Here is a 26,594-nt window from a genome sequence, read left to right on the forward strand (position 1 = left end):
AAAAAGCTAACCAGCAACCAGAAGGGAGATCCAGGATAGCTCGGCTTCTTCCTCCTGTTTTAATGAACATAAAATTGTTCAAGTCCTTCAAATGAATGTGCTAAATGAGCAAGTATAGGGTTGCTACTGATGTTGTGCAAAAGGCCTACAATACTTTTGCCTAAGAAGCCACTTCATATGGGGTGCTAACCGGCCTAAAAAGATTATGGTACAAGTGGTACAAATGCCCCAGGAAAAAAAAATTAAACAAGTATAGAAAAACAGGCAGCTTGACAAGGGGTTAGCAGTGATAACATTTTACACAGAGGGAAAGGGCTACCAAATTTCAGGTACTGGCTTTCTCCATAGCTTTTTGGGGGGCTGGTTATGTTACCTGGTTTGGATTAGGCTGTGGAATCCTTGAAGGCTCAGACAGAGGGAAGATGCATAAGAGAAGTTCTTCAGCAGACTGTGAAGAAGCTCCAACTCTCTGGCAGTGTCTGGCAGAGGAAAGGCTGCTGCTGGCTGGAAAATGGCCGGGCCCAGCCGAGCGGCCACAAGGGGCAGCTGCCTGAGGAGAGCTGGGCGTGAGGCGGGCAAAGGCTGCTTGAGGTGAGCTGGCCGTGAGGCAAAGGCCGCCTGAGGAGAGCTGGCTATGAGGCGGCATGGAGGCAGGTGAAGGCAGCCTGAGGAGAGCTGTCTGTGAGGTGGCACAGAGGTGGGCGATGGTTGCCTGAGGTGAGCTGGCTGTGGGGCGATGGCTGCCTGAGGAGAGCTGGCCGTGAGGCGGCATGGAGGTGGGCGATGGCTGCCTGAGGAGAGCTGGCCGTGAGGCGGCATGGAGGCAGGCGAAGGCAGCCTGAGGTGAGCTGGCCATGAGGCGATGGCTGCCTGAGGAGAGCTGGCTGTGAGGCAGCATGGAGGTGGGCGAAGGCAGCCTGAGGTGAGCTGGCCATGAGGTGAACACCACCTGAGAAGAGCTTGCCATGAGGTGGTGCGGAGGCGGGCAAAGGCAGCATGGAGCACGTGATGGGGGGATGGGACCGCTCCACGGGACTTCACACCTCACACCGGCCTAAGGGGGGAGCAGGATGAAAGCAAGGGAGAGGTGATTTGTTTTCAGTTATTTTGGTGCTCTGAGGTGGCTCCCAGTGAGATGGCAGTGAGAAGACCAAGTGGGGAACCAGGGAAGCAAGGGCAAGCATGATGGCCCCTCAGAGGCTGGGAGCACGGGCCCTGCCAGTGCAGGGCCACAGGAGATGGGGCTGCCATTTGGGAACTGATGAGATCTTTCCACTTGCAGTTTCAGGGGGTTTGTTGCTGTTTTGGGTTTGGGGGGGGTGATGGTGTTTGGTTTTGTGGGGTTTTTTTTAGCTAGTTTCTGTGTATTGTAGAAGAGGATATTGAAATGAGGTGGTTGGTGGGGCACAAAGAGTAAACTGACCATTCTTAAGGTGCAGAAAGCTCCACTGCTCTCTTCTGGCCCCAGTAACTGCAGGTTTTGGTTTGTAAGAGCCTTCTGATTACAGCTGGGGCTGCCCGCTCCGGGTGCCAACTAGCCACCCACAGGCACTGATCCTGCCTCAGCGTGGCGGGAGCTTTCTTGCTAAAGCATGTCCCTGGAACAGCAAGTATGTGTTTTTATTTAGCCGCTGCTTGCAAACTAATAACTCTTCAACGTCGCAGAGTTAAACGACAATAAGTTTTCCCTGTATGTGACCGATTAAACGACCTCAGCCGGCGGCCGGCACGCGCAACTCGCTATGAGGCGCTCGACCGGCCCGCAACAAAGATGGCGGGGAGCGCCTTGTCCCGCTGGTGAGCCGGCCCGTACCCAACATGTCCGCCGAGGCGCCTCCGGCGCCCAGGCCTCGTTACAGCACTCTTTTTCCCTATGTAGGGCGGCTCGGCGCGGCCTCGCCGGGAAATGCGGCGCTCTAGCTTGCGTGGCTCGGTGGCGGAGGCCGGAAGACCCGCCTCTTCCCCGGTGCGTTCCCTATGGCCGCCGTGCGCCGCCTCCAATGGCAGGCCTGGCCCTGCCCAGTCCTGATCAGCTGATGGTGGCAATGTCTGTTGACAGGAGCCGCCTCGGCCGCGGGACTGGGTGTAAGGGCTGGCGCCGGGGGGAGGGGGCGCCGGGCCGGAGGGGGGCGGGCGGAGGCGGCGGGCTGGCCGCCCTCCTCCGCCGCCGGGGAGAGAAGTGAGGGGAGGGAGGGAGGGAGGGGGCAAGGCCGCCCCAGCCCGCTCCCCCTCTGGCAGGGAGCGGCCCGTGGGGTGGGGGCGAGGAGAAGCGGGTGGGCTGGCAGCGGGGTGCCGAGTGGCCTAGGGGGAGGGCTCTGCGACTCCACACAAAAGGAAGCGGGCAGGGCAGAGGCCGGGGGAGCCCCAGGGGAGTAGGGGGCTACGGCGCGCAGGGCCCGGCCCCGTGAGGGGGAGGGGGCTGCCGGCTCCGAGCGGGCCCTCTCCCCGCCGGGTGCTGTGTGATGGGGTTTGGGTTCGCTTTGTTTTTGTCAGATGTGAATCCAAATGGAGCACTCGGAAGGAGGCGAGCAGAGCCAGCAGCAGCAGCAGCCCTGGGGGAAGCTGATCCGGCTGGGTGCTGATGAGGCAGAGCCGCACGTCTTGCTGCTGAAAAGAGAATGGACAATTGGTCGGAAGAAAGGTGGGACAGGGACACGCTGCGCTGGCGCAGGGCGGTGGCCGGGGGACAGCAGCGATTCCCCCCTCCAGGCCTTTAAAATTGGATGTTGGACTGGAACTAGTTGGGTTTGGTGCTTTCAGCTGCTGGAGTCGCTTGCCAGGCCATCCCTTATTCCTAATTTACCTCTTGGCTCTGTGTTCTGTGATGAGAAAGTTTTACACTGATGTTTTCTTTTTTACCAACTTGTGATACATGCACGTTTAAAAGTGAATATGCCTTTCAGGTTGTCTGTAAGAGTTTGTACAAACAAGAAAATCGATTGTTGATTTAGAAGAGTTTCTGTGTATCAGTCCTGTTTACATTCTCATTTTGTTTCTGTGGTTAAAATAAATTGGAACTGCAATGCAAAATGCTTGTACTTCACAGAAAAGAAAACGCCCACATAGAGCCCTTAATTCTTCTGGCCGCATAAAGATTGCCAGCAAGTACTGAAAGTTGCTCTGAGAGTGAATTTGAAAGTGTTATTCCCAGAGTCTAGGGCTTTTACTACTTGCCTTTTATTTTAAAAGTTTTCATGCTTACTATTTAAAATAATCATTGCAATATTTTAATTTTTTTACTTTACCCTGACACCACTAATTTTTAGTTTCCTGTTCATCAGTTCAAGCTATTTGACTGACCAGTCACATTCTGTAAATGGTCAAACCCCAGTTTTATGACGAATTCAGGTAATGTGTTGTAGGAAAAATGTGTTGCTTGTTTACGTTTAGATTGCTTATCATTATCTAAGCTGTAGGTAAATTCTTCAAACTGAGTCTAATTGAGGATTATCTTGCAGAAAACAGATGAATTTTTGCATGTTCTGTTGCTTCCATAACTGTTTTTTAATGGATTAATAGAATGAGCGGTTACAAGAGTATCAAGCTTTGGGTCATAAGTATTACTTAGAAAATCATGAGGAGTTTTAGAAATGCTGATTGACAGCATTTTGTCCTTCCTGCTCCCATGTGTATGTCTAGCTCCACAGAATAGAATGGAAATGTTGGCATGTTCCTGAATAAAATTTAGCCTACTTACTTTCAGTGGGCTTCCAAGCATGACAAGTTTTGTGGCAACAGTTAACTCTGTAGCTGTTGATTGCTTCTTGAGTAGTAGTAGACTAGTGATAAACTGTTGCCAGCATGGTAGTGGCTACTAGTTTACTTCTGGATAAGTTGCTTGCAGACTGAGATAGATAGAGTGCACCCATAGTGTGAATAGGTAGAAGTGAAGCATGTTTGTTAATTATAACTTTTGTGTAAGCAAGTGCTTTGAGTCATTTGCGAGAGAGGTTAGTGGGGAACCTTGAGCGTTCCCTTGAACATTCAATGTTAAAATGAAGTAAAACCAGTAGATTTGCTCAGAGCCCTGGCATCATAGGTAGGAAGGTTTCTGTCATGTCAACATTGTCATTACACTTCTGCATATCCCTAAATCTTAGTCCAGGATTTTTAATGCCCTTTCAGCTTTATTAATGTAATAGTGCTGTCAGCAGAGATGAGGAAAATTCTCCTATGTAAAAACAATCAAAAGAAGAAGACTTAAAGGTAGAACAGTGATACTCTTATTTATTAACCATTGGTTCCTACTACTTTCCCCCAATATACCAGAATCAAGCAGAAGTTAAATCCGATGAAACAATATTACACTGATGTGGAAAAAGAGCTGGATGCTCAGTGGTGTATGCCTCTAGGATTTAGATTGAGCTTCAAGTACGTGTAAATTTATCTCTGTACCACTCTAGAACAAGTCATTGTGATTTGATTTCCATCTGTAAGGTCTAGGATTGCAGCGGGAATAAGGGAACTAAAACATCTTGAAGTGGTTGAAACAAGCTTATATCAGCACAAGGGGCTATCTCACCACTTGTATTTATGTATCACATACTAGACTGTGTTGCTGCCTGTATACCAGTAGAAGTTTTGAACTATTGCAGATGTACATGAGTCATTTTGTTGTGCATTTATAGCCATGTAGAATGCTGATCTGTCTGTGTAATGTGTATTTTTAAGCACACTGGAAATTTTTTTTTTTTTTTTTTTAGGTTGTGACTTATCTTTCCCTGGCAACAAGTTGGTGTCTGGAGATCACTGTAAAATCATAGTAGATGAAGAATCTGGTCAAGTGTCATTGGAAGATACAAGGTTGGTTCTTCTATGAACTTCTACACTTACCTTTTTTTATAGTCTGTGAAGTAAAATCTTGTGTATTGCTCAATGCATCAGTGGTAAATCCTCTTTTTTTTTTTTTTTTTTTTTTTCTTACACCCCCCCCCCCTGCTTTTTCATTTTAGGTTGGGGTGGTGGGTGGCAGTGGCTCTTTCTAAACACTTTTTTTCCTCTACAAAGTAATTCATAGTCTACTGGATGAAAAATGCTGTTGACGTAGTAGTTTTGTAGCATATTTCTTTAGACTTGTGAAAAAAGTGATGCCAGCATTCTGAAAAACTCTAAGCACAAGTATGCTTCATTTCAGGCACTTAAGTAGGGAAGAAAATACCTGCAGTGGTGATCTCAAAGCATGGAATAGATGTGGAGTAAAAATCTGTACCTGTTATACATCTTTCTGGTATTCAGAATATCTGTAGCCCATATAGCATAAGTACTGTAGTAGTCTAGCAATTGTGGTGGGCATATCAGATGGAGATTAAAGCCTATTCATTCTAATTTAATAATATAAGGTGTTTGCCAGATTTCTACTATTGATACTTCAGGGTTTTTTTCTTTTTTTTAAACCATAATAATTATTTTATTTTCTGGTGTTTCTGTGTTAAGTCGGGGGTGTGAGAACTAAAGGTCTTCAACATAGAAAGATAGAAGCACATACTTCACTGGAACTAGTGTTAAAACGCTAAGTAGTGGAACTACTTCTAGTATATGAAGTTTAATTATGTACTACATATACTGAAGGCCAGTGAACTTGCTATACTGGTGAGGCTATTTCCTATAGAACTCTAAGGCTACTGTGGGAATACAGATAGCACTGCAGGGGTTCTGGGTAGTTTCCAATGGATTTTAGTTTGTTTTCTAGTTTCCTTTATAAAATTTGAGATGGGAATTTGAATGCAAGAATATTTCTTAGGAGGAGACTGTAACCTTCTTCAAATTTTCATCTGCTTAATTTTTGACAGTTTTTTTTTTGTGTCTAAGATTACCAAAAGCTTCTGGTTTATTAGATTTCAAGAACTCCATGCATGACATTTTAAAATGTTTCTGTAAACCACATTCTTTTTCTGCCAGGTTATTGCAGTCAGTAGAGAAACAAATAACACTTTTCTGCCAGCTCCCCCCAATTTCTCATGTCTGGAAAGCATTTTACCCAAAGATGAAGAAGGCACTTCAAAATACATTCATGTATGTACATAAAGGGGAAATTTCATGTTTGAGGTTTTGAAGGTTATCATGCCGAATTCCTATTCCAACATACCAGAAGGCAAATATATTGTTCTGGTAGGGTTAGTATCAAACACCTGCTGAGCTTTTGGCAAAAATCCCCCCCAGAATATTTTGGAAAACCTTTGAACTGTCTGAGTGGTGTGCACATTCTAGAGGGGCACTGGCAGAATGTATGAGCTTCAGTTGATGTTTTTCTTTCAGCAGAATTTTGGCACCTCTGTTCCTTTTCTGTCTCTTCATCAGTTAGTAGGTATGTTGATATTAAAAGGAGTCTTTTTTGAGGGTGAGGAACTCCCAGGTATTTACATGAGCTTTGAATTTCTTTTTATTTCCTCAAGTAAAATAGAACATACAGAATTATTCAGGTTGGAAGAGACCTCAGGAGGTCACTTTGTTCAAACTCTGTGAAAGATTGACCACCAGCGGGTTTGGACTAGGTTGTTCAGGCTTTCCTTAGTCAGGTCTCGAAAACCTCCAAGGACAGAGATTCTGTAGGCTATCAGGGCCCTTATTCCAGATCTTGCATCCATTTGAATCTTCCTAGTTTCAATATATGACCTTTGTCACCTCAGTAAAGAACTTATCTCTGTCGTCTTGGTAACTTTCTCGTAAGTACTGGAAGGCTGCTATTGGGTCCCCTGCTGACCAGGCCTCCTTCTCCCAGGCAAAACAAACCCAGTTCCCTTAGCTCATAGGTCTTGTGCTGCAGCCCTCTGGCCATGTCAGTGGCTACCTGCTGGACTTACTTGAGTTTGTTCAGATCTTCTTTGTACTAGGTGATCCAGAACTAGATGTAATATTTTAGTGTGGACTAATGAGTTCCCAGTAAACTGGAATCACTTCATATTCAAATAATCACTTCACTTGAGTTTCTGACTACACCCCTGTTAATACAGCCAAGTGTGCTGTAGACCTTAATCACTGCCAGGGCATGCTGCTGGCTTAAGTCTAGGCATAAGTCCAAGGAGTGTGATCTTATGCTTAGTCATAAGATCCACCAAGAATCCTCGCTGGTTGGTCTCTAGCCTGTACTCTTGCAGGTGGTTTTTCCATCCTAGGTGTAGAACTTGGGGTTTGTCCTTGTTAAATGTCATGACATTGAGGCAGCCCAGGTCTGCCCCTGCCAGCTTGTTGAGATTGTATTTCCTCTCCACTTCTACGTTATAGCTAGAGAAAATAACCAGGATAGGTCCTTGGATCAGTCCCTGGGAGGCTTATACTCCCAGAAGCTGTGGAATGGAATGCTGAATGTTAGGGAAAAATATCATGTTCAGCTAGGAAATTGCTTATAATTGTCATTCTCCAATGTTATCCCAAAGTTCAAGATGCTTCAAGTGACAAACCAGGCCATGTTTGCCTACCATGGCAGTCTCAAGAGTGTAGCCGTAAATCTAAGCTTGAGAAACCATCCCTAGTTTCAGTTGCATGTAGCTGGTAGAGTTGGTTTAGACTGATGTCCTGATAATACAAGCTAGAGAAATGGTGAGTGATGCAGAAACATTGCTGCTTTTTTTTTTTTTCCCTACCTCCCACCTCCCCCAAGGCAGAAGGTGCAGCCAGCAGAAAACTAGCAAAGCCAAATTAAAGTTCATTTTCTATATGATATATTCATGAAAAGGTGCGGCTTGTTACAGTGGTAGTGTAATAGAAGGGCTGCACCTGTGGACTACTACCAATTAGCTGCTTATACATGTTACGCTTCTATGTATCTCTCAAAAAAGATTAAGATTCTTTTAAGTGTTCTGCTTGCCTGTGAGTCAGTATGAAGTGTGGTTACTGTTTGCTGAATCAAGAGACTAAATGGTTGATACAACTACTTGCAGAAGACTGTTCTTCTGGGTCTTCCAATGTCTGTGCCAAATACCAGATGAACTCCAAAAAATCGTGCAGGCCGAAAGAAAATTTTTGAATGTTTCAGTTGGCAGTACAGATGTCCAGAGTCCCAGAAAAATACTGCAGTGTCAGCTTTTTCTTCTCCAAAGTGGAAAATAGTTTGGAAACATTGCTGTGGTCAAGCTCAGATTTTTCTGGTGAAGAGGAATGCATTGAAGGAGGCAGCTAGTGTGGGACAGCTGAACTGAGTGGACTTTGTTTCTGTATTGTAGCTAAACCAAAGAATATAATCAGATATGTGTAGACAGCTAACATTGGGTTTTTTTATTTCCCTGGTAGCATAGTGAGTTCTTGGATTTACTTTTGGGAAGAATTACCATAAATTTTCAGGTGGAAGCAAATGTGTAGATAACTCAAAATTATTGAGTAAATAGAAGTTTGGATGTGACAAAAGCCAAGAGTTAGCAAATAGTACAATAAAATATTCACAGACTTGCCCTTTTTTGGGGTGTGTTTCGGCTCAATTTTCCAAACCATGGACTAGTTGCTTTATACTGCTTGAAAGAAAACAAATTATACAAGCTGACCCAACACAGTGGAGGCAGTAGTTGGCTTGCCCTAAGTAAAAGCAATTGTAAGATTCTCCAATTTTAAAACTAAATTTTAAATGCAACTAAGGTGATTTTTTAAAGACCTCCTCTTGTTGTCTTCTACATAATGTTTTTTAGGGATTCTAAGGAGTAAGTGATGTTTCAGAGCAGGAAATTATTTACACAAGGCTGATATTCATGTGACAGGCAAGCAGATATTCCCTTTCCATGGGTAAATCGGAGGCTGATCTTCAGCTGGTGCTGGTGTCCTTTTTGTTACTAAATTCTCTGGACCCTACCAGTGAAAATTATTTCTGTGAACATTAAAAGAATGGAGGATGATACAGTACAGGAGGGATTCTGTAACTTAATAGCATTCAAAACTCACTTCTGTTTACAGTGTTTTTGGGATAATATGCATTTAAATAGCAGATAACTGTTAAAACTGTTAACCGAGAAGCTTTACCATAAATTACATTCTTTTCCTGGATGGATGCTAGTGATTTCTAAAAAGTAACAGACCAGCATTTTTCTAGGAAGTATACCAGAGTATCTTAAAACACATAGATCATTCACTCACTTCAAAAGTAAGTCTGTTCTGAGTGAAATGTAGCTATTCACATCAATTCTGCACAGCAGTTGGGATTGGAAAGTAAAGGTAATATATGATTCATTAATCAAACTGTAGGGTCATCGACCATATTGGAAATGAGTCAAGGCCTGACTTTTTTTTTCTTCCACTCTTCAGAAAAGTGACATTGGGACATTTTGTACATCGTGTTACAACACAGACAATTTATATCTGATAGCACTGTTTTTCTGCACCTCAAAAATTATACAGCCAGTTGGTATCAATTCAATATTAAGTCCTAATGAATGGCCTTCATGTTTGGGATTCTCACTGTACTTTTAACTTACTTTATGGGGACCCTACTTTAATTGGAAACATCAGAGGAACGTACAAATGTCAGAATTTATCATGTGTGTCTGGTTAAAAAATACCCACAACACTAACCTGTTATGTCACCGTATCTGTTAAATGCCTAACTTTTTTTCCTCTTTGATTATTGGCTTCAGTTTGCTAATGGATTTAAGAAAAACTTATGGTTTTCTGTGTTAAGTGGTATCAGTTTATTCCTACTTCATTTAGGTCCATGGATGCCAAGTAATTCATCAGTCAGCTCTCACTGAAGTCTGTATAACTGTGCAGAACTGAAAAGATGTGGCTATTTGTAGTCAACTTGACAATTAGGGTCTTGGGTATCTATTTCTGCAGCTTATCTTGTGAGACCAAGCTTGAGTAGTTACTAGATGTATGATGATTCTGGGTTTTTCCCTTTTTCAAAGAATACCTCACTTGAGTTACTGCCCTTATAGCCATCTTGGAACTTGGCAGTTGGGACAGAACAGCTTCATAAAATGACCATAATATGACTGACCAAAATTGTTTTTTCCTCTGAATTGCTAAATTTTGACATTCTCTTAATGACGTCTCTGTTCTGCTGGTTCTTTCGTGCTTATGTGTTTCAAGTTAGTCATTATCTATATGCCTGAGGTAAAAAGGCAAGCTTTAAATAGTGTTCTTGTTTATAGGAGAAGCTTGAAGATTCTTTAATTGAGCAAATACCAATGTGACCCAAAGATTTTTGTTTGTTTCTTGATGTTTAAGTAGCATTTTTATTTTTTTGTATTTTGTTATTTATGTTGGATTAGTTGATTAAACCATATAGATAGGGAAAGCAGTTGCAGAGGTGAGAGCAAGAACGATACGTTGATGGACTTGCTGTAGTGATTCAAAAGGGCTTGCTTTTCCTTTTGACTTTTTGATGTAATGCTTTTGACTCTGTCCAAAAAGGTCACCAGTATGAAGTTCTAGTTTTCTTTCTCTGTGCATGTTACTAATGACAGGAAATTTTCCCAGGATGCTTTTTATGAGAAAAATTACAAGAAGGAAAGGCGCTTATTTCTAAAATAACCATCCCTTTCTAGACTCTAGAGAGAAAGTGGGCTGTTTGAGGGAAGGCTGTGTTGTGTCCTGGGCACAAGTGGTGGCCTCCGGGAGGTGGCAGCAGAGGTTTGCTGTTACTTCATGCAGCGGCATGCTCTGCTGAGGGGAAAAAGCAGATTTTCATTTATATTTGGTACTAATTGCTGAGATTTTGAATGGCACAAGTCTGAAATGCTAGAATGCTGCAGCCCTGAAAGAGGCTTATTGCAACAGAGCTGGACTTATTCAGTACTTGAACAACCTGACTCAGTTACAAAACACTAATAGCTTGTGTATAAAACATCACCCATAGTGAAGGAGATACCTCCATTAATCAGCAATGCTCTGCATTTTCCTCTTCCCCCAATTTATTTTCTTCCATGAATCTTGGAATTTTTATCAATATCAAAATAATTCATTCCAACTCATCTTTTAATTATGTATAACTGGTTTTCCACCTTACTGACTTCTCACTTTTGAGTTACAAACAGTCCAACTAACCTCAGAATTTTAGTTTTTTTACTATTTGAAGCAAGAGGAGAAAAATTAATGCTGCATGTCATCCCTGACTGTACAAGAAAAGTTGCATTGTCCCAGAAAGTCTTAGGAGGTTCCCAGTGTTAATTGCAAAAATGTAACCTTGAACTTTTTGAATAGGACTTCTATTGTCCTTTCCTGTTTTATACTTAAAAGGTGGACATTATCATACAGAAGCAATAATCTAAGTGTTCTGAGACACTGGCCAAAGGTCAGGGATCTTTTGTCTGTCTATCTGTTTGTCAGCTACCATCTCTTTACCAGTAACTACAAAGGAGAGCTTTGAAGTCCTAGTAGCTCTGTACTTCTGTCTTTGGGAGAAATTTGTTATTTGTTTCTGGACTTTTTTATGAGTCAATAGTTTTTCTTCATCAAAAGTATCTTGTGTTTTCTCTTCCTTCTAATTATGAAAACATTTGTGGTAAGTTATCTTCTCTTTCTCTTTACAGTACTAATGGAACAGTAATTAATAAACTGAAAGTGGTTAAGAAGCAGACATACCCTTTACAGACTGGGGATGTGATCTATGTTGTTTACAGAAAAAATGAGCCAGAGAACAGTGAGTAAATGGTATTTTTAAATGGCATGCTTAGTAACATTTTGAGTTATGAGAGAAAAGAAATATCAGTACAATTAAAACAGAATTACTCAATTTTAAGGCAAATAATTTGCTAATGTTTAAAAATGAGTCTCTCTAGAGGAAGTCATGGATGTGCCACTTTTTACAGTGACAAGTCTGAGCAACTGTCTGAAATTAAAATGTTCCTGGAAGTAATTTTGGAGGAACTAATGCATGGAATGGTAACTAATGACGACCTGATCACATACCCGATGTTTCTTTTAGAAGTCACATTTCTGGGATAGTTAGTGATACTTCGTGTATCAAATTGAAGCAATTTTTGGCACCAGAAGGAAAGGCTGCAAAAGGGTTTTGCATTGGTGATTTTTTTCTTTTAAAAGAGGGAAGAGACAAAATGGAGTGGGAAGACGGGGAAAGCCCTATAGTGAAAGTAGAATTAGTAAACCTGGAATGATATTTGCATGGTCTTAAAGAAGAATCATGCCTCACATGCCTAGAATTCTTTTCAGGAATTCCTTTCAGGGTGATGCAATTGAAATAACATAATCGGGGATTTTTTGGTTTTGTTTTTTGTTTGGTGTTTGTTTTTTTTACATTATTTGCATCCTTCCTTAAAGATTTTTAATAAACCAAGCTACTGTTGAGCAGGAAGTAATGTTCTTTCATGTGTTAACTTGGTAGAAGTCAGGGACAAAGGTCCAGATGTAAGTGCTCAGTTTTTGCAATGGAACAAAATTAATGAATGATCTCATTAATGATCTGTGTCGTCTGTCTTAAAGATATTCATGAATGATTTGGAAATAACTATTCAGGCGGCAGAATTTTCATTTCATACCATTTCATTCAGTTATACAGGATGATTAAATCCAATGCTGGCTGAAAAAATTTACAGAAAGAATTTAGTTACTCATTATTGCAAAATAACAGATGGAGTTCAACTTTGATAAACGAGGGGGAGAGAGAGAATGGACAAGCTCTTTTTATATATGTATTGTTGTGGCCCAACGGACTGCTCTGTCCGTTAGCATGCAATTCTTCTAATAAGTGTGAAGTGTTGTAATATTTAAACTCTAGTAGAGAGCACTCACTTCCTGGGAACGACTTTTGATGAAAGAGACATTTGAAATGTTCGTTCTCATTACTGTACTTGATAGCTCTGAAGCGGAACTTTAAGGTGGACAGGCTTTGTATAGTCATAAGCTCCCCTATTATTGTGAAGATAATTGGATGTACTGGGAGATGGGAGAGTGTAGTATTAGGTATGTTTAGAGCATGGTATTTATGCTGTCTGATGTAATTGTTGCAAGAAGCAGTGATAAGCTATATTTGTCTGTCTGTATGGCTTGTTTATCTCACAGATCTTTTCTAAGATGATACTATTGCAATCAGTGCTACTTGGAGGATTTTGCGAATGTTCTGGGTACTTTGTAATGAACTGAATCGCTGATTTCTATTTGGGTTAACAAGTATCTGAACTGCCAAGCCTCCAGTTTTGCTTTTTCAGCTTCTCCATCTTCAAAGATAGAGAGAGTTTAGATTGGGCATGCTTACTTGGCTATTCTGAGTAGTTCCAAAGGAGACAGTACTCTAACTTTTGATCAGAAAAAGGGTTGCTACGGATGAAGAGAGTCTTACTTGCTTCTAGGTGACTGGAGATGAAAAGAAGTAGCGTTAGAGGAATCTTTGGAACAGCATTAGGTTGGAGTAAGACGGAGAGGAAAGGAATATGATCCTGTTGGATTTATTAATAAATACAATTAGTCTCTGGATGAACCTTATGGCATGTCTTAATCTGTATTTTTGAGAGTTCATCTATCTTACAAAGAAACGAAATAAAATTGATTGAAGACGTTGAGAAGTGAGCTCAGAAATAATAACCTTCTTCGAAGAACTATCATTCAAGTATCAGTAAAAATACAGTTTGTTCTGACACGGAGCAGATTTTAAGTTTAAGAAATTATTAAGCCTCCAGTTCTATGGCTGGCACAAGTTAAACTTCAAACAAAAGCTGCTCTGCCTGGTTTCCTGAGAAGAAACAATCTTGCTGTGCTGTTCCTAATTGCCTCCTAAATAGGAGTATTAACATTGTACTATAGAGGTGACCCTTCCTTTGCCTCTTCCATTGTCAGATACTTTGGGGAGGCAGCCACTTGTGAATGGAAGTTGTTTATGTGAGATTAAGCTTAGTGAATTTTTGTTTATGGGTTCTGATCAATATTTTTTTTTAATCTTTTTCAGATGTTGCTTATCTTTATGAATCCTTAAACACAAAACATGATGCAACTCAAGAACCAGTAGGTAAGGAAATAATTCAAGATCCTTGAAGAGGAGCTAAGCTCCAGTGACTAATTTAACCCTCTTGAGAGAGTTTGATTCCTTGGAAATTTGAAGCCGTGATGTGGCGACTGTCACAGTTTTTTCTTTGCTTTTCCCCCTTCCAACTGTAGAAGTTAATGTAGAAAACCAATGCCATGTGACCAAAGATACCTCAAGTACAGGAAGAAGTAATGATGAGACCCAAATTACCTCATCGCCATCAGTTACTCAGTCTTGCTATGAGGAACCACAGCCATCTACTTCTACATCTAACCTCTTTAATGCTTCTTCTACCTCTCTTATTGAGTCTGCATCTGTTCAGCAGGATAATCCTTCTACGTCTGGTAAGAATTGTGTCAAGTATTTAGAGTTTGATATCCCATCATCTGTTACTGCAGATGAATTTTAACAGATTTATCTCTTATCCCTGTCTGGGTCTTTAGCGTTTGTTTTGTAAAGTTCTAGTGAAAATACCAGGTGGATATGTGCATTTTAACTTTTTCCCTATGAGCAGGCAGGGTAAATCCTGGTGGATGAGTAAGGCAATTGTGAGAATTGCTTATGCTCAGAGGAGCAGAAAATGCATGCAAATCCCAAACTGTTCTATCTTTACAATATGGTTTTGTAGTGGAGCACTGGTTAAAACTTAGCAAATCTATGTGGTGCATATAAGAAAGTAAGTAGGTATGAGTGCTTGTGTTTATGCAGTCACTCCAAGAAACTACTCTTAATTGTTGCTGTTACTGCTGCCAGTCACCCGTCCCCTTTCCCTTGCTTAGAACTCCAAGGATGAAACACACCACATGCGTCCCTAGTCTAGTATCTTGCATTATGTTGGCAAATGTAATACCATAATGCTGTGTAAGTCTTAAAATAGAACTGAAACAAGAATGGCTATCTAGAAGATGGCATTTGTCAACAGTTCATTGGGACTTTAAACATGCTCCTATGAAAACAAAGTTTTGCCCTCTGCTGTGATTCTGACCTGTTACATATGATCAGTATTGCATAAATCCTCTGTCTGACATCTTTGTCAGGAAGACCTGGTATGGATAATAGCCTTATGAATAAATACTCTACAATTGAAAGAGGAATGGGAATTTTAAGTAGGGTTACACAACTAATAACTTGTTTTCTCCCAGGTCTTCCAATTAGATTAGCTTAGAATGCATTTAGTATATTTATGCAGACATTGCTTTTTTGCTCCACTTTTTCCTGTTCAGATGTTTGGATTGTTGTGTGTGCATCATCAGTGTTTGATTACCTTCTTGTTTTCACATGTCCCATATCTGTATGCAGTTATGTTCACGTTTCTGTTTTTATTTTGCAGGATCACAATCCTCAGTTTTCCCTCCTGTGCCTGCTTTCCCAGTCTTAGAATCTGAGTGTCTAAGAGCACTGCATGATGAACATGAAAAGCTGGATACAAATACTGAAACTTCCGCAATCCCTTCAGAAATCACCGACAGAGAAAAAGCAGAATCAGATTCTCAGACAACAGGGGAGGAGGAAGGTTTGGAACCTGCTAAGAAGAAACTAAAAGGAGGCTAGTATACTACAGTATTGTGCAATCTTCCCTGCACGCTTTTATTTCAATGTTATTGTTGAAAGTTAGTTTAAAAACTTTATTAGAAACTTAAAGTTATGTCTGTTTTTCATAGAAACTCAGTGAGATTAACAGAAACTTAAGGATCTGTGCTTTTTTTATTTATTAATGTGAAATAAATCCAAAATGCACACACGTCAAACCTAGAAGGTCTCAAAAGGTTATGTTAGTAGGGGATAAGTAACTTTTCCTCCTCACAATGTTATTTTATGTTTGTTAAATAAGAAAAGTGACATTTCCCTCTCATTCTGCCACACCCTCTCCCCCAAGTTGCATCACGTCAGCTGTCATCAGTTCTTCTTCAGTTTTCTCCTATTGAGTTGATTTCTGGTCCAGTAGAAATAATGTCTCCAGTAGCAGAAGCTGTCACATGTAAAACAAGAACCTTCAGTGGGACCATTGCCAGTGAACAGTGAATCAGTGTATATATTTCTGGTCTTTTTTTAACACTTAAATAAAACCAAATTTTAAAAAGCTTCAAAAACGACATACTGTGGAATCTTCTGTCTTTGTAGATGAAGATGCTTGTCCAAATCTTTCACCAGCAGCTCCAAGTGAATGTGTAATTAAAATTGGATCTGAAGATGCAAAAACATCAAATGTGAAACCGGATAAGATGGAAGAAACATTAACTTGCATTATCTGCCAAGAACTGCTGCATGACTGCGTAAGGTATGTATGATTGACAAAAGCTCTAATCGTGGTAATAATATAAGAAGTTCAGCGACAACTGTTTCAGAAGGCCAGGATATTTAGGGTTTTCACAAGCCCTTTTGAGTCCCCTTCCACCCCACCCCCCAAAACTATGTGGTCATATCAATGCTAAAGAGTTTGAGTGTTATAATTGTGTCTGAAAAATGAAAGATTTGTGTTTTGACTCCATTTCTTTCATTGTTTTCACGTTTGTATTTTCCAGCTTGCAGCCTTGTATGCATACTTTTTGTGCTGCCTGCTACTCAGGATGGATGGAAAGATCTTCTCTGTGTCCAACTTGTCGTTGTCCGGTGGAACGTATTTGTAAAAATCACATATTGAACAACTTGGTTGAAGCTTATCTGATTCAGCATCCAGGCAAGTTGAACAGTGTGTGTAACAGAATCTGATGTATTTCACACAAGCTGCGTAATTGATACATGCACAAATTGTTGTCTATTAAATTCCTGTTTTCTCTGACATGGCTGTAAGAGAATAAATGCATTTAATATGACAGCGTATCTTGTAATGTTTCAAATACCAAGGGTGATTTAATGCTATAACTGAGTATGCTAAGAATTCTTAAATTTATTTTGCTACTTAATCATGAGAAGGATATCAGCTTTATCAAATAGGTCACACTGACTGATTAGGCCATCTAAATTCAAATACTTTTGAAAAATATATTTGAATATGGATTTAATTAACTTTGATCATGGCCTCTTGAAAACAGAACCTAAGTTGCCTGATACTACACTTCCATTAACAGAGAGGGGAATTTAACTAAGATCTTCTAGAACTCTGTTACCCAAAAATAAGTTTTATGGAAACGAAAACACAATAATCATAACAGTGTTAATAAAGTAGAGTGGAGATAAGGGATATTGAGGTGTTCTTTTGTCTTGAAATTTCAAATTTGGTTCTCATGCCAGATAAATGTCGTAATGAAGATGATGTACGTAGCATGGATGCTAGAAACAAAATTACTCAAGACATGTTGCAGCCCAAGGTGCGGAGATCTTTTTCAGATGAGGAAGGAAGTTCTGAAGATTTATTGGAATTGTCAGATGTAGATAGTGAATCTTCAGATATCAGGTATGTCTATTTAAGTTGTACACTGAATTAGATTTACTTATGTTTGAATGCACAAACTGACAAACTGAGCTAGCTTCAGAAACACTGTTACTGCTGATAGTGTTCCCATGATCATTGCCAGAATTATTCTTATTTTTGTCTTCAGGTAAGCTTGTCCTTAAAGTAATTATCTTGGCAATTCTGCTGGTGATCCTACTGAACCTTGAGCAGTCAACAAAAAATAATTAAAATCAGGAGTTCCTAGAAGTCCAGCAAGATTCACTTTATGACCAACAGTTCTATCCTGAGTTGTGCAACAGCTTCATGTGAGATAATGTGAAATTATCTTTTCAAATTACATATTGGCTGTTGCTTTAGAGAAAACAGGGTCCTAGCTAAGATCTTGTCAGGAGATAAACAGTCCATGACCCTATGAGCTGTGATGATTGTGCTTGCTTATGTGTCTGGAATGCTGCTTTCACCAGGTTTATGGTACTGAAGCAGCTGATGCTTGGCTTAGGGATTCCCAGGCACCGAAATATCTCGTCTTTATTTCCAGCAGCAAATGTTTTTTTACTGTACGTCTAGAGGGAAACAGAAGAACTCTTTGTGTAGATAATTATTCCAGCTTTGTTCCTCTTTCTTGTTCCTCTTTCTTTGTTCCTCTTTCTTCTAGTCACGCTGCACTTTTTTTTTTTTTTCCCCAAACTACTTGGGGAATACTATGAGTTACGAAGTTTTTATCTTACAACTCCAGCAGTCCTCAAAACTGTGAGGTACTGAGTTATGTAAACTTCCATATGTTACTGGATGAAGAATTTCCAAACTTAAAGTTTGAAAGTATGACCAACCTTGTCTAGCACAGGGATATGAGTTATATTTGCATCTGTTGGGTGTGATTTCGTATGACCTTATTTTACTCTTTCAGTCAACCATATATAGTATGCAGGCAGTGCCCAGGGTATCGAAGACACTCTGTTCCAACTCTGCCTGGCACAGGCCAAGAGACAGAAGCAGGAGGAATGCAAGCACTGGGAGATGCGCCATCTACATCTGCCAACTTCCCTGCAGGTCAGTGTCATGAAATCTTCTCAGTAGTGTGATACCAAAATACTATAACTAATACACCCGTTATGAATTAAGCAAGCTTACTCTCATAGTACTGCAAGAGTAACGCCACTTCACATAGGTGCTTTGCAGGTAACATGAGATTTGACCATGTTTTTTCTGTAGTTTTCCAAAACAGACTGCTAATGCTTGTTAGTTCTTAAGCTGTTCTACATATTGAAATATTTTACACGTGTACATAGTTTAGAAGGCCAAATGCCATTTTTCTGCGCTCTCTTGATCTTTATAAAAACAATACTGCTTGCTTGTTACTTTCAGATTTTTATGTTGCTAATATTCACTACGATTCCTTGCCCAGATTGCAATTGTGTACATTGTTCAGTCTACCTTTTTTTTTTTTTTTTTTTCCCCTCCTGTTTGTAACTCATCTAGCTGTCCAGGAATATGTATGTCCTGCTCAAGGAAGTCATGTAATATGCACCTGCTGCTTTCAACCAATGCCTGACCGAAGAGCAGAGCGTGAACAGAATCCTCATGTTGCTCCTCAGCAATGTGCGTACTTTTTTTTTTTTTTTCCCCAATCTTGGTTACAGAAATAAAGCTCTCTTTATTTTTTATTAAACTTAAGTTTAGTTTGAAATTTCTTTATTTCAATGTTCTTATCTGGACTCTTGTAGTGACAGCATGAAAGATTCTTCCTTTACAAAATTTATTATTTTTCTAGAGAATATATTTTAAATGAGAAAGTTGTACTTCTTTTTAATCAAGTTTATAAGGGCTGTATTGCTACTGATTTATAAGGAAAATAACTGTTGACTTTCATTGTATGCAGGTCCTTACAGGGATTTTCTTTGTTATTTTACAGGTACAGTTTGTCTGCAACCCTTCTGTCACTTATACTGGGGCTGCACTCGGATGGCATGTTTTGGCTGTTTGGCACCATTCTGTGGTATTGTGGAATAATCTATTTCTTATGAGCCTGTTCACTTTGCAATAATGTCTGTCTGTCTTGAACTTTAGGTAATTTAAGAAATAATAGTTTGTAGCACAGTTGTGCAGAAGGAAACAAAGGCTATGTCCTCACATCAAAAACATTAAAAATTCTTGAGTGGTATGTGTCTTAACTCTGAGAGGAGTTAAAAACTTGTCTTCATACCATATTGGGCCTGAAAACTAAGCTTGTTGAGCACAATGTTTTCCCTTATAAAAAGAATTACGGTGTATTTCAGCCTAGTTGTATAAATCAGTGCAAGAGCACTGAACATCTGATGTTAACCGATTGGAAAAGGACGTTACCCTCTTAAACACGCAGACTTCTGAAACTCAGATTTCAGAACCTTTCAGAACGTTTTAGATACATCTTTTTAATAAATTAGAACAGTTGACATTACTTGCTGCAGTTTGCAGATAATCGAATATGCTTTAATAGCACTGTTAATTTGTGCAGCTTAGTAGTAGTGTTTGTGGACTAAAGGTAAAATTGTAAAATCTCAGTATCTTGCCTTGGATTGCCATGGGAACCTACATATCCCATGATTTAGTATATGTTGAATGCAGTCATTTACTTGGTGCTCACGCAAGTTTGTGCGCGTTATTTCAGGAAACAGAAGAACCTTCAAAAACGTGCTAGGGGCATGGGGCTGGGGAAAGAAATAGTAACTTTTCTTCTTGTTCTGATTAGAAATAAATCTTGGTGATAAGTGTTTAGATGGAGTCCTAAATAACAACCACTACGAGTCAGATATCCTCAAGGTATGTTTAAAAGTCATTATGCATGATGTGTAATAATAAATGTACAAATTTTAAGATGTACTTACTCATGAAATGATAGTGATGTGCTGCCTAACAGTTACAGTGGCAGCATTATGTCACTTGCAGCACCTGATTCTAAACGGCAAATTTAATGAGCCCCAGATGTTCAGCTGGACCAAAGTTACAGTTACTGTGTCTAGATTGGGAGTATTTTGGGGGGGTAATTTAACTCTTTCAGTCTCTGGGCATCATATTCTAGAGGTGCATTCCATTTAGTATTGGCTATTCCCATACCACCCAAGTTAACAACAACAACAACCACTTTCATGCAATCCCAACGTTTAACATGTATGTCTGACAGGTGCCAAGAAGGCCTAAATTCTAGACATAACTTCTGAATTTCAGTTTAAACAACTGATAGACACACTATAGAATTCAGATATGTTTGGTTCTTAAATCATAAAGGAATTATACTAGTATAAAGTATTTGTTAGGGAAGCCAGTTTCTACAATCTAAAGTGTAACATTCAAAATATTAATTAAGAGAAAAATAATTCACTAAAAAAATATTAGGAAAACACAGCTTGTTAAATATTTGTTCTTAGACAAGTTAAATTTCATGCTAAGTTGTATGGAGAATATTTTTCCCCATACCATAATGGTAACCATAATGGGTTATCTATATTAGGTAAACTGGGTGAAATCTTGATTTAAGGTAAATGAGAGTGTGAAAAGAATCGATTTGCATTCTTTAGGCAAAAGCAGGGATCTTCTGAAAAAAAGATACTGAGTGGAAGGTTTTATTGGTGATCTGAAAGTATCATGCTAATTAAGTTAAATATATTTTAGTTTTTACTTATAATCATCATCATCCCATTTTTAAAACCTAGTTAGATCTAAATTTGGAAATATTTGAGAGTAAATGGGTTGGTTACTCTGTAATGATGGACGTATTTCTAGATTAAACTCTGAAATTTGTCTTTTCAGGATTACCTGGCATCCAGGGGTTTGACGTGGAAAAATATGTTAAACGAAAGTCTTTTAGCTCTTCAAAGAGGAGTTTTTATGTTGTCAGGTATGTGATATGTATGTTCATGTATAACTCTTTATATATGACTCAGTAATTTTATCAAGAGGTTTGAAGTTTTGTGTACATAACCAGTACTATCATGACATTTTTGTTAAATCTGATTTCTCAAGCCCTATAATGTTATTATATATTGACATTATGTACAAACTGGTTTTCTCCCCAGATTACAGAGTTACTGGGAACACAGTGCTTTGCTACTGTTGTGGCCTTCGCAGCTTTCGAGAACTTGCCTACCAGTACAGGCAGAATATTCCTGTTGCTGAATTGCCAGGTGGGAATTGCTTCGCCCAGTAAAGGGGAAAAGATATTTAGTGTTACAGTCAGTTTTATCCTTGATTTTTTAGCACCTTCGTGCAGCCCAGTGCAAATCTCTTTGCAAGATATAATATGCCAATTGCTTTACTTCTCGAAAAGAGGAATTCAGTAAAATCCAGAGTTAAGTCAACAGGAACTTGCTGTAATTTAATTTATTTTCCCATTTAAATACATAAAATTATGCACCTCCTGAACAATTTCACTTTTTACCAGCTCTTACCTAGAAAGGAGAATGTTTTCATAAATTAATTGTAAATCTGTTTGCATTTACAGGTTTAATATAAAATAACATGCAAGCAACTGTGCCTCCTTCAGTCCTAAATCTGTCGGGAACAGAAGCTCTTCCAACAGTGTACTTTCAAATGTGGCTTTTGTCCCTCTAGTTCCTGTTGTTAGCAACAGCTTCCCTATCTTTAACTGTTGAGAACGCTGCTGCTGCTGTGCATAAAGAGAGACCATGCGTCTACCTTGTTTCTCCTTAGTATTGGTTTTCATTTTAGTGTAACATTGCCTGCTGGGCAGCTGAGTTATAATGCATGTATAAAGTGGGGGGAAACCAACAAACTCTATGCAAATTAATCCATTTTTCTTTCGTATGGAAACATATCTAGACATATACCCACTGTCTTAAACTGTAAAGTCCAGCTTTATTAAACTAAATGGTAAAATTTCACTTGACAGCACTGAGAACCAAATCCTTTCATCATAAGTTTATGTTAGCCTGATATTCAGAATTAATTTTTTGTCCTTCATTGTTTGCTTTGTTTCTAGAAAGGTAAACCAATATATTTTACAGTCATTTCTTGCCAGTCGTGTTTTGTTGCTCTGCAAAGCCTGCTTTGATGAGTAACTGCTGTTAGCAGTGACTTAATCTACACCACCCTATTTAATGACTTTTGTAATAAACATAGTATTTAATTTCCTCTTTTTCTAGTGACTGTCACATCACGTCCTGATTGCTACTGGGGGCGCAACTGTCGAACTCAGGTCAAAGCACATCATGCCATGTAAGTTAAACAATTTAGAAAGTGGTTTTCGGTTTTGTTTTTTAAAAAAACAAACAAACAAAACCCAACAAAGATAAAACCACCAAAAAAAGCCCAACCTTTGAAAGTGCCAGAAATTGCATGAGTAACACTGTTGCAGCATAGGCAACATTGGGTGAGTTTTGGGGTGGTTTTGTTATTTTTGGTTTTAATGCAACTTTGAGATGAGCCCTTTGTGCTTATCAGAAGGGCACCACTAGCACTTACAAATTGACGCAACCCATTGCTGACACTTCTTGAGTCTCGTTTTTCCACCCCCAACTCCCCCTTCATTCCTGTTCTTCTGCCACTGAAGCAGTTTCTCATTTGCTTGTGTCTGGGTGCTGCTGAACGCTGTATATACAATAATTAGCCCTGTGTGATTTCCACTTGAAACTGCAACAGACTTTTCTAGTGAAGTGCAACATACTTTAAAGGGATAAATTGGTGGGAATAGTTCGCAACAAGAGAAGCAAGAGAAGTTTGGAACGTGTAACATTAGAAACCTGCTGTGGCTTAGCAGTTCCTCATGTTTTGGAGGATTTTCTAGGCCTTATTTATACCTCTGACCCAAGCAATCTGGCATATGATGAAAATCAAATACTGAGTCTGAAAAGAGATTAACCCTCTACTTTACAAGTGTTCTGATACATCTATGGGACATGGACTCCTGGTATCTGGTCATTCATGAGAAATGTCCATCCAAAATAAATCAAGGTCCTTGATTTAAAAAAAAAAAAATCACCCCACTGATACCCAATGCAATTTCATTCTTATGAAAAGATGCATGTGTGATAAGACAAATACTAAAGACTTGTAAGACAAATAATAAAGACTTGTAAAACAAAACAAAAATTATCTACCTAAGAGCTAACTGATTCCAGGGAGCTTATAAAAATGCTTCTTGCTTTAAGAGCAGTTCTCTAAATTCTCAGTGCAATTTAAGATGGAGGAGCTGTTACACCTTATTGAGAAATGGCTTTAATGAATAGTAGGTTCTGCAGTAACTTTCTAAATCTGCAATGAACATACACACTTGGCATAAATTCCTTTAATATTTCAGGTACTTGGGTTGAAAATAACCAGTCTGTAGAGCTCAGGCAGGCAGATTGTAAAAAAGACTTGTAAAATATTCATGCTCAGTCTCTTTTGGAAGTTGTTTTGTAAAATTTGTAAAATAATTCGGGATTTAAGTTGGAGATGTAAGTCAAAGTACCACTGCTGTCTGTAACTTCACATTACAGGACTGTCTATGTTTCCAGGGGAGATTTTGTTTTGCAATGTTAAAGAGTTAATTCAGTATCAAAGTACCGAACAGTTGTCTTTGTTCATATTGTGGTGGATAATTCCATCTAGAGCAGAAATGACTCGGGGGGGGGGGGGTGTGTGTGTCCTTTTTGTCGTCTGCATTTTTCTTTTTTTTTCTCTTTTCTTTTTTCTTTCAAGCATAGCTGTTCCTAGAACATTACTGGCTGCTGGTGTAGTTCCTAAAATTCATAAAAGCAAACAATTCTGTCATACCACTCCTAAAATGTCTTATTACTTTTTTTTTTTTATTATTGAGCTAAATTGTTTTGCTAAGTAGTTTGGTTATGTAAGCAAGGTTTCTTTCTAATCTTTGTTCTAATTCAGCAAGAGGGAGAAAATTTATGGTCTCACATCATCTCTTCCACATGTATATGTATGTACACACTCAATACCCCAACTCCTGTTTCAGTTACGTATTGAGGGATGCGTAACACAAGTAAGAGAAAAAACAATGAATAATGAGATGTTTCTGAGAACTGGAAGGAGGTGCCTCCTACATAATTGTGTTAACTATTTGACTCATGAAGATAGGCTTGCCTTTCCCATAAAACCTAAATATACAGAATGAGGAAAAATTCTTTTTCTTTCCAGAAGAAGATTCTAAGCCAGTAAAAGACCATGTTTATGTTGAAATGTATTATTAACCTGGTTAATTCTAATTTCTGATGACTCATGTACTGCTGTCTTCTAAAAATTACTAATGTCTCACAGGGCAAAATTAGTTCGCTGATTCCTGTTTTAATTGCCTTCTGGGTTTGAAGTATGCAGAATTACAGAGAATTGCTTTTAATAACAGGTTTTCTGTGTGCATAATAAAACTGACAAGGGTTAGGCAGGAGAGATGTTGAAAATCCTGCTACAGATAACATGGTAGTAGAGTATGATCTAAACAGGTTCTGAAAAACAGAGATGCTGGTGTGTTAATACTCTGCTTTAGACTGTTTAACATTTAAAATACTCTGTGAAAGGTGCTGACATTTTTTTGTTGTTGACTGACTTCTGGGAACTTTGTTACATTTTAATACTTTTTGGTTTTTTTATTTCAGGAAATTCAATCACATTTGTGAACAAACACGATTCAAGAACTGAATACTTGTAGTCTGTAGAGAGGGGACAAAAACCTGTTACACTGCTTGTACAGTTTAAGGTTTCAGGGGATCTTCTCTGTTCCCCATAGCAGGGAGTCAGTAACTTTTGCATCAGATAATCTGGTGTGAACTTTTTAATTTGTAGAATTTTACAACTGTACATGAATAAGGTAGATTATTACTTTTTTTTCAAAGAAAGTCCAGCAAGCATTGCATTCCGTTCTCATGACTACAGTGTCCCTGTATCACTTCAGTGAAGAACACAAACGGGAATCACACACACAAAAACCAGCCATATCTTGGGAAGACCTAAGAATAAGGAGTGTATTTGCACTACTTGTGAAGAAACTAAGAAAAATCCTTAGACTTAAAATAGAAATGTTTTGTAAAAGTATCTGATGGATATTTCAAGAGCCATTAATATTTAAGAAGGAAATTGTCAGTGTATATTTGTAACTGCATTTTGCGGTAGTCTGATATTTTGTCGCTACCCATTGCATTTGGGCTAGAAACCACATTAATATTCACTTTAAAAAAAATAATCCGTCCATTAAACAGCTGTTTCAACTTAAAGTTTCTTCCATATGTGCCGTGTTATAGTGGAAGTAGTTACAGTTTCTTTTCTTAGTTTAGTTGTGTTGATGTTTTCATTCACATTAAATTACAAAAATAATTGCACAAAAATTTGAAAATCAAATTCAAAGTTGGGGTAGTACTTGAAGCAGAAGAGACTTCTGCTAATATTACTTCTGTAGTGTTTTATATCAGGAGACCAAACAGTGCTTTTGAGATAGAGCAGCCAGTAGGACACACTGGTTCATTTTTTGTATTTCTTTCTTGGTTTGATACCATATGCTAAATATGTACCTCTGCCATGCAGCTGTTCTTTAGCATGCATACACTGGTGAAAATGTAGAAAAAGCTATAATTTAAAACAGAATATAGCAGCTTTACTGGAAGGAACAATCTTACAGAAAATAATTCAGTTTGGACAAATTGTAGCAATATGGAGGCATTTCTGAGTAGGAATAGGGATGATGAAGGGGAACATTGGTGTCACTGACATAAACGTAGATTTTATTTTCATGCCTTCTGCAGAGCTCCTTCAGAAAATGCCCCAAGCATCATTTACAAAAAAGAAAAAATCCCAACACGACCACCCACTCACACAAATTGATCTGATCTGTTTCTTCATAATCTGGTAGCTAATGTTGGCAAACCTCAACTGGGACCAATTTTTCTTTTTCATCATAGCTAGAAGAGCGAAACAGAATGAGAAGAAAGCATACCAAGTTACCTCTGTAGATACCATGTTTTTAAATATGCCTTATTTTGTGAGGAGGATTTATACTTTGATGTTAAAAAGTGTGCACACAATATCTTGTGATATAATGGAGCACAAATGATGCAGCACATCGTGTCTACTGGTGTCAGTGAATTAAACAACTATTTCCAGTAATGCACATCTTAATATGAATGCTAATTAGAATGATGTATTTCTGTTTAGATTTTTATTTTTTAAAATAGCTGTCGCAAGGATGGGTCTGTTGACCATGCCCGTATGCTATTAAAAATACACTTTGGTGTGGACTTCTCTTCTTAATCTCTGGGCATTTTCTCCTGTGAGTAGGATTGAAATTGGATCTGGAATAATACTTGAAACTTCTTTTAACAACAA

The 26,594-nt window shown here is 39.0% G+C and overlaps 1 protein-coding gene across 2 annotated transcripts; it reads left to right on the forward strand.

Annotated features, from left to right (window-relative positions):
- The first annotated feature begins 1,967 nt into the window (after positions 1-1,967).
- On the forward strand, positions 1,968-26,594 carry CHFR (checkpoint with forkhead and ring finger domains). 2 transcript variants are annotated; one of them, XM_040602592.1, is made up of 18 exons: positions 1,968-2,085; positions 2,494-2,641; positions 4,704-4,803; positions 11,451-11,560; positions 13,820-13,879; positions 14,029-14,241; positions 15,228-15,443; positions 16,019-16,175; positions 16,420-16,574; positions 17,129-17,291; positions 18,199-18,341; positions 18,771-18,890; positions 19,204-19,287; positions 20,020-20,090; positions 21,078-21,165; positions 21,344-21,451; positions 22,430-22,502; positions 24,875-26,594. In XM_040602592.1, exons 2-18 carry the CDS (start codon positions 2,506-2,508, stop codon positions 24,915-24,917), a joined length of 2,040 nt encoding a protein of 679 aa, XP_040458526.1. In that variant the 5' UTR covers positions 1,968-2,085; positions 2,494-2,505; the 3' UTR covers positions 24,918-26,594. The 2 variants fall into 2 exon arrangements, with proteins under 2 accessions (XP_040458526.1, XP_040458537.1); XM_040602603.1 differs by lacking the exons at positions 1,968-2,085; positions 11,451-11,560 and having other exon boundaries at positions 2,530-2,641.

This window comes from Falco naumanni, chromosome 1, assembly GCF_017639655.2.
Source record: "Falco naumanni isolate bFalNau1 chromosome 1, bFalNau1.pat, whole genome shotgun sequence".
In the NCBI taxonomy this organism is placed as follows: domain Eukaryota; kingdom Metazoa; phylum Chordata; class Aves; order Falconiformes; family Falconidae; genus Falco; species Falco naumanni.

Excerpts from the sequence above, each read along its gene's own strand:
- CHFR (XM_040602592.1), top strand. The coding sequence starts at position 2,506 with ATGGAGCACTCGGAAGGAGGCGAGCAGAGCCAGCAGCAGCAGCAGCCC. Across the intron at positions 16,575-17,128 it reads TTATCTGATTCAGCATCCAG|ATAAATGTCGTAATGAAGAT; the intron begins GCAAGTTGAACA and ends TTCTCATGCCAG. Across the intron at positions 18,891-19,203 it reads TCATGTTGCTCCTCAGCAAT|GTACAGTTTGTCTGCAACCC; the intron begins GTGCGTACTTTT and ends GTTATTTTACAG.